This window comes from Hippoglossus hippoglossus, chromosome 12 (assembly GCF_009819705.1).
Source record: "Hippoglossus hippoglossus isolate fHipHip1 chromosome 12, fHipHip1.pri, whole genome shotgun sequence".
NCBI lineage: Eukaryota > Metazoa > Chordata > Actinopteri > Pleuronectiformes > Pleuronectidae > Hippoglossus > Hippoglossus hippoglossus.
In genome coordinates, this window is record NC_047162.1 from 9287470 (window position 1) to 9295870 (window position 8401).

The 8401-nt window shown below is 43.5% G+C and overlaps 1 protein-coding gene across 1 annotated transcript; it reads left to right on the forward strand.

Annotated features, from left to right (window-relative positions):
- Nucleotides 1–2861: 2861 nt before the first annotated feature.
- klf4 (Kruppel-like factor 4) lies at nucleotides 2862–7285 on the forward strand. Its single transcript, XM_034602996.1, has 5 exons — nucleotides 2862–3236; nucleotides 3361–3472; nucleotides 4102–5008; nucleotides 5618–5788; nucleotides 6167–7285. The coding sequence occupies exons 1-5, from the start codon at nucleotides 3232–3234 to the stop codon at nucleotides 6340–6342; spliced, it is 1371 nt and encodes a 456-aa protein (XP_034458887.1). The 5' UTR covers nucleotides 2862–3231; the 3' UTR covers nucleotides 6343–7285.
- Nucleotides 7286–8401: the final 1116 nt, after the last annotated feature.

The window sequence follows — 8401 nt, forward strand, 5'->3', positions numbered from 1 at the left end:
ATCTGGAAGAGAGCACTGAAAACCTCAATATCTGGAGTTATGATTTGCTGGTGCTCATATTCACTTGGGTGCGTTCCAGGAGGGGGACTTGACTTGAGGCACACCGGTGGAAACCATGTCAGTCACAGGCTCACCGAGAGAGGGAATCCAAAACATTGAGGAGTTGTGCAGCCGAGTTATTGGGCAATTCGCACTCTATTTACATAATATCAATGTTCACGACTATGTGACTCGATTATCAACTGTGTTTGATCTCGATTTGAATATCAGCAAAACCACAGATCGTGCCAGCTGTAGCCGTGGCTGTTTGAAAAACACTAAAGGTCTGATCGGTCGAAACTCGCGGCACAGCCAAGCACAACACCTGAGGTCATGTTTTAAAACATTGTTTTTGAAGGTGCTTCTTCGGGGTCGGTGTCTTGACATCCAAACTTGATCTGCACTCATGAGAGCCCGGAGAAACAACATCGGGACACTTGTTGACATTAATGAGAGGAAAGTATGACCCTTCTGAAGTCTCACGTTAGCACTCAGCAGTTATCGTTGCTAATACAACAACATTACCTCAGTCTCTCCACATCCGGTTCTCGGTGATACGTCGCCAATGCCTTTAATGTAATTACGATATCTGGAATTGCATTACAGATTAAATGAATCACTGTGGGGGGGGGGGGGGGATAGTGCAGTTTGCTCGTTTATATTCCAGGCCCTGCCTTCATGAAAACGCTGCATTAACATATCCCGCACATCAACATATGTGTGGTGTGACTTACTAAATCACCATGACTTAATTGTGTCAGGAAAAGCTCACAGTGGTGTCATGTTCTCTTCCTTTATCTCTTCCCTCTATCCCTGCTTGCTCTGTCATTATTGTGATGCAGAGCTCCTCAGCTGTCAGAGTCAAACCTTTTGTTTATCGGATCATTTTCAAAACTATTCTCTTCCATCATAAAGAATATGGCTATAATGACACAGCTTCCATTGTGTTAATACCTGCTGTAGGAAGCAGGTCTTCCAGAGCAAGACACGTAGCGCAAATACTGCAGGTTTCGGGCCGTCACTCCGCACCATGCAATAGCAGAGCTGAGTTGAAGACATCACACATAATAACTGTTTGGAAACAAAGCCTATTAAATATCTCACTGTTAACAATAATTGAACAATAAATCATGGGTTGCCCAACAGGATGCGATTTCTATTTGCAAAGTTCCCATGTCACGTAAGCCTATATTCTCCTAGCTAATGTTTGATCAACCAAAAGCATCCATTCAACTTCCACCTGTGAATGAAGACACCAGCAGACGCTGCCACTCGATGTGTCCTGTTGGAGTGACGCCGTGTTTGTTGACTTGCCTAACGGACAAGATCCTGATGCAGCAGGATCAGCAGCAAGAGCTTTGTTTGCTCTCGCACTGAACTCTTGAGTCAATGTGTCTAATTATCTTGGATAGAGAGGTTTGTGTTAGCTCGCTACCTCTGAGCAAACACGGCCTGAACCCAACTCAAACTCAAGGGTGAGCTGTTCTCAGAAAGGTAGTGTTCCCAGGTATTTTATTTGCCAAACAGTGTTTTCATGGCTGCACGTGGTGTGTTGTTTTTTCTGGTATGTGCTGGACTTGTTTGGCAGCATCCAAGATTTGCATGAAAAGCCAATAAATATTGTTTGACAAAGAGAGACTTAATTACAGCTGCTTGCAAAAAAATAACTTGTCATCCCAAACATCTCTTTTTTAAAGAAACATAACTCTGAAACTTAGACACACAAGCTCAGTGTGAACATTTCCTCTGGGATTTCCTATGAATCCCATCCGCAATTGTTTAAGCCTATCATCATCTTTGAGAATTTGCAAGTTTACGTTATATATATATGTACATACAGTACATACAGTGTTATACAGTATGTCAGGCTACTTCAGCTAAAGAGAAATGAAACATTGCCTTGTGGGTGCGTGCGTGTGTTGTAGGTTGGCTGCTCTTATTGCAATGCAGAGATGTAATTTTAAACCCGACATGGGAGTGCCCATAATGCTTTGCATAATTACACATAGACAACCTATGTGGTAAAAAAAAATCTTGCATTTCATCTTCATTTGAAACCAAATCCACTTACAGTATGTATTGTGAAACAGGTTGAGCAATAAGAAGTGAATACGTGTTATTATTGGATAAATAATTAATCACCCTCTCGGTGTCACATTTCAGTGGTAGCTCATCTATGCTGGAAAGCTTTGAAGCACATTTCCCTCAGGTTCTGTACATAAGCAAAATTTTGAGTTAAATATTTCTAATTAATATAAATTTAATCAACTACTGTTGCAAACTTCTATCCATTTAAATAATCAACGTGTTACTCTACTACATTTAGTTGACATTTAAAGTTACCACTTAATATTTAGATACAGGGGGGGGGGGGCATATTGGTGTCCAACAATATACGACTGGTCCTGGGCCCCCTAAAAGGATTCATCCGGCCATGCTTTTACTCTTGTAGGCACTTGTACTAAAGTATTTTGTCCTGATATTTACTTCTCCCACTGCTGCAGATAACACATAGACTAATAAAGGGTTGTTATTCCCACCCAGGTGTCTGCAGGTGACCCCTCCAGACATAATGAAATAAAAGTCAAGAGTTATTCCCACGTCAGGCGCTGAGAAGAGATGCGCTCCTTCACCCATATTTTCTCAGGAATAACAGTGAGGAAAGGTGCCGTTGCTATGAATACAAACAAACCTCTCTCTTACTCTCACACACTCTCCCTCTCTTTTTTCTCTCCCTCTTTTTTCTCTCGCTCTCTCTCTCTCTCTCCCCCCACAGCCTCTCCCCCCCACGTGATGTTTTTTCTCGCTGGTTGCCGGGGCGACGTGGGCGTGTCCAGTGCGCAGACTGGTCCATCTCCAGTGATTTAAGGATACCTCTCTCACGCGGTTGTCTCAGTTCAGGCTGCCGGTTCCATGCATGGCAACAGGCGCGAGGGATTCCCCCTCTCCCGGTCCGTCGCCTCTCTGTCTTCCCATTAAAATATTATAATTAAAAAGAGAAATACTTCAGCGTTCATAAGTCCGTGTGTCTGGCGGCGGCTGCCCGGCGCGCCCATCAATTGCAACATGTCCTGGATCCTGGTTTGAGACGCGGAGGCGCACGGAGCAGAAACTTTTACGCCCGGGGGATATTTAACCACGTAGCCCGCAAGGTGACACCGAGGACGGGACTCCACATCCAGATTCTCACTGATGAGGTGCGGGGACCTGGAGAAACTTTTATATCGCACAACATTTCTCACTCACGGACCGCGCGCTCTGCTGCGCCAGGATCGCTCCACTCCACGAGGATTTACCATATTTCTCTATTTTCAATTTCAGGCAACCTCCCAATGACGTCGAGATGGCTTTAGGTGGAACGCTTCTACCCTCCATATCCACGTTTGCCAGCGGCCCCTCCGTCAAGAGCAAATCCATAGGAAGTGCCAATTCAGTGAGTATAGCCCCTTATTTTCGTGCGTAAAAGCGGTGGCGCATCATCCTCACCAGCCGGTTTGTGTAGCCTGTAGTGGAGCTGTTTTTCCTGTGTTGTTATGTGCACGTTCAGGGCTTGACACATGCACGCTCTGCTGGGGCGTGCACCGGTTTACACAACCTTATCCATTAGGGTTAACGTCTGCAGAGAAAACATCCTGTCGCACACAACAGTCAACCACTTATTGTGGTTGACTGTTGTGTAAGGCTGTTGCAAGACACTCCTGATGAATTTTCTACATGGTTCGCTTTCAGGACAAGTGTTATTTACCTGCTAGATGCCACTCCTAGTGCTTTACAATGCAGGTTTGTTTGAATACGACAAATCTGTATTCTAAGGAGTGCCAAAGAGACCTACCTCTGTAGGTGAGCTGGCAATATAATCCCCCTATAGAGTATAGATCCAGGTTCCTTCCTCCTTGAAGCAGTAATCTCTCTTTTTTTTATCAGATATCTTTAACTATTTAGAGGAAGCAGTCATTTTTAAGTAGGCAGGACAAACTCAAATGTTATTTCCTTGACTACTGTCTGTGGCTTATAAACAATAACAGTAGTTCAGTCATTAACGCCTCTGTAACTTTCCTCTAGAGATGGAAGGAGGAGTTGTCCCATCTTAAGAGACCCAGCATTCCAACCGGAAGCAACTGCACCAACCCAGACCATCCCACTGCCACCAGCACAACAAGCCCCAGCATGTCCAAAAAAGACATAGAGCTAGACCTGGACTTGGACTATGATTTTATACTGTCCAACTCCATTCTTCAGCAGCAGCAACAACAGCAACAACAGCAACAACAACAGCAGCAGCAGCAGCAGCAACAACAGCAGGAGGAGACCATGGCCTGCTCCTCTGGCCAGGCCTCGTCTCCCTCCCCAGGCTCCTTCTCCTCTTCTTACCCTCTCCCCTCCCCTCAGGGCAATTCCAGTGAGCTGCTCTACACCATCCCAGACATCAGTGATGTTTCGCCCTCTGGAGGCTTCGTGGCGGAGCTGATGAGGCCGGAGTTGGACCCGGCATACCTGCACCCCACTAGCCTCCATGGCAAGTTCGTGGTCAAGACAACATTAGACATGGGAGAGTACAGCCAAGGCCTGACCGTGAGCAAGGCCTGTGTCAGCGCCGTGTCCGACCCAACTCCTCCGCGTGTCTCGCCATCCTTTATATGCCACAGGATAAAGCAGGAGAACCCCGGCAACTGCACCATCTCACAGCCAATTGACCTCCACATGGCTGGGGTAAACTCTCATGGCAGAGGGGGCCAGCAGCAGCGCCCCAGCCACTTGGACCTACACGGGTTCCCCGGCGGAGGGCGGCCCATGACGGGAGGCAGGTTATCCTCATCCTCATCCGTCTCCCCAGACCATCCTCTGAGCCGGGAGCACCAGGTGTTGGGGCATCCCCACTCTCAGATCCCTCTACCTCCCCAGGGATACCACCATAGCTCCCCACAGGGCTACACCTCGTACCCTCAGCAATCCTCCATGCAGTACCAAGGTGAGGGCACGTTTCCCTTTTTTACTTTCTGTACTTTCTCTTAATCTAATGGGGCTACAGAATAGGATTTTGTTAGAAGAAAAGTGAAAGAAAATGAACAGATACATATAAAGCAGAGTAACAGGGACATCTTATACAACCTGAAGGTCTTTAATTATAACCAATACAATGAGACCATAAAGATGTTAAAAACCTGCATCCAATGGCATTGGACAGAAAATCCTCTTGTCACCATAAAGACAAGGCCACATAAAGATAATTTGTATTTAATTTTCATTAGGTCAGTGTTGCCTTCATTGCTTAAAGACACAAAATGTCACTTGTGTGTTGTTCTTCTTGGTTATGCCACTTTTATGCCTTTTTACACAATAGTGCTATGAAGTTACAAGGTAATTTGGTTGTTTAAGAAGAAAGCTGCTGTTTTCTAAAGCATCTTAAAGGTGCATTCAGTAAGTTCTCTCCTCAGCAAAGCTCCAAAACATAAAATGTAACCTGCCTTTCATGAAAGTCAAAAATCGGAATCTTATTCCACCGTGTTATAACTGACATAATTTCTCTGTATGATCAGGTAGAATATTGACCTTGTCCGTGATCTTTTGACCCCCACAGACCCCCTCATGATCTCCAGTGGGGACTGCTTGCCGGAGGAACCAAAGCCAAAACGCGGCAGGCGCTCCTGGCCGAGGAAGAGAGTCGCCACGCACACGTGTGACTACGTTGGCTGTGGGAAAACATACACAAAGAGCTCCCACCTCAAAGCACATCACCGCACACACACAGGTATGTAACTGCATGTTCACGTTCTGTCATCTATCTTTCTTGTTTTAAATTGTCACATGAAGATATAGTTTTAATGTAGGAGAGCTCTCTAGCACAGCTTTAATTCATTCGTGCTGTTTTATTTGTTCAGAGCTAAATAGTCAAACAACCTCGTCTGTTGCACGGGGGTTAGATTGGTGTGGGGTGGGTGAGGGGGGAGTTGTTGAGCAGGTGGAGTGAAACAGGTTGATACTGATCCCTGCTCCAATGCAAACTCCAGACCGAGCGGTTTGACCTTTATACACCTCTTTTTCCTCCTGGAGGTGGGGAGGGGTTGGGCCAGTTTAACCTCAGGGCCGGTGTTAACCGCTCCATGTGTGTATTGTGTTTCCATCAAAGGGGAGAAGCCTTACCACTGCGACTGGGAGGGCTGCGGCTGGAAGTTTGCACGTTCGGACGAGCTCACGCGCCATTACAGGAAGCACACGGGCCACCGGCCGTTTCAGTGTCAGAAGTGCGACCGGGCCTTCTCGAGGTCAGACCACCTGGCTCTGCATATGAAGAGACACCTATGAGACCCGGTTGGCGGAGCAGACTGGATGGCGATGGATGAAGGCTCCTGAAAAACAAAAACAAAAACATTGGCACAAACCCAACAGACTTGTGACCTACACTTTTTTAAAAACCTTAAATTTTCCTCAAGCTATTGTCAAGCAACAGGACAAGCTGTGTTGTTCACGGCAAAGACCATTACTCGCCTATAACAGCCTAGAATTTCTCTCAAGACTGATCCCGTCTTCTCACGTTGTGCCGGTGACTCGACGAGACCTCTCAGCCAGGGTTGTTAAAGCCTACGAAAGGGACCAAACTGGAATTTGTCTTATTTAACCGACAAAACTTGGAAGGACCAGGTGCCAACGACTTTTAACTGGAAATGTATTCTTTAGTCAGGGAAGCCAGAAGCAGCTGACACACATCATCAGAGGCCTTCTACCAGCAACATGCCATTTATAGGATCAGCTACACACTGTTCTAAATACTGTATTAATAAATACATCTATATTTATATACACATTTCACCTGCAATGCCATTAATTTCAGGTACAATGTTAATTTATACAGAATGGTGCTCAGTGACTCTGGAGAAGGTTTTCTTTAAAGAAAAAAAAGGTACCAAAGATAAAAGGAAAAATATACAAATAGGTGAAAACTATGAAAAAGTGCCATATTGTTGTTTGTGCGTTTCTCGGAAACCTCTTCCACAATCTGACATAAATCAGGTGAACACTTCACTTTTGAAACGGTGATGGCAATCTTCAATGCACTGCAATTGCAAAGTGCAATAATTTATATGAGACGTTCATATTTTTGTATGGAATGAGTAACTCTGAACAAAGATTTTTTTGTTTATAGCCTAAATATGTAATATAATCTTGAATTTTGTACATTTGTAAATAAAATTGCTTTGTTATTGTTTTTGTATTTTACAGTATAGTAAAATAAAATGTATTTGAAATAAGAAAACAAAGATGTTCTTTATACCCTTTTATGAGTCTATGCCATTATTTTTCACTTCATTGCAACGAAAGCAAACAAACACACATGTTAACGCCATGAAATAAACAACATTAGCTGCATAGAAATGACATGCATGATAAGTTAGTTTTAGTTTTAGTAATCGTATATTTCCCTGCTTGTGTAATGGAGAAGCACGTTTAAATGGCACCGATAGCTCACAGCCAGCTCACACAGAATATCCTCCTGATAATCACGAGATTGCCGCGGGGCAAACGAACACAATGTTGCCGTTAAAAAAAGATTTTCAGAAAATACACTCCTTCAATGTCCTGTTTCCATGGGTTTCTCTTTCCACCTGTCACCGGGAAGAATGGGGAGGACAACTGAGTTCCCGGCTGACATTCAACGGTGACACCAGATCTGACTGGCACTAAGCTCAGGGAGCACAATATGAATGAAACCTGTGAAGATGCTGCAGTGAGATAGTGGCTTGATATGTTTCTGCTGAATGATTATTATCACAATGCATCATTATTTGCAGGGTATGTGCATACTGTATTTATCTACATGTATTGAGTTACAGCAAAGTTGTGTGGTTATATTATAATATAGAAATTACATACATTAAGTTCTGCTGTGTGTTTAATGTGCACTTAACAACTGAAAGATCAACTTGTAACCAAAAGAAAGCCAGAGTAATATAAGTTATATTGTTATTAACATTTAGATATTTGCACATCTTTAAATTTATCTTTTAAGATATATATACTGCAAACATCGTTAACTTGTACAAAAATGTTAATCTTTTCTTTTTAAGTTAACGTCCTTCTTGCTTTTCCTTATACCCTTCCAATTTTATTTTTTTTAAATGGGAGTGTATGATAGGATAAAGGGTTAGTTCTGAATTCATTTATATATATTTTGACTATAAAGTGTGGCGACATCTATAACTTTATCTATTCAAATTAACGTAATTGCATGTTTTGCGAGGTGATATACTAGCAACTAAATTAAACAAGAATAAAAACCAGCAGAAAGAGAATAATTTACATCCTATTTATAGTAGAAGAGTCAAATGACAGAAGAGTTTGTGTTTGCAGTGATATTAATATGTGT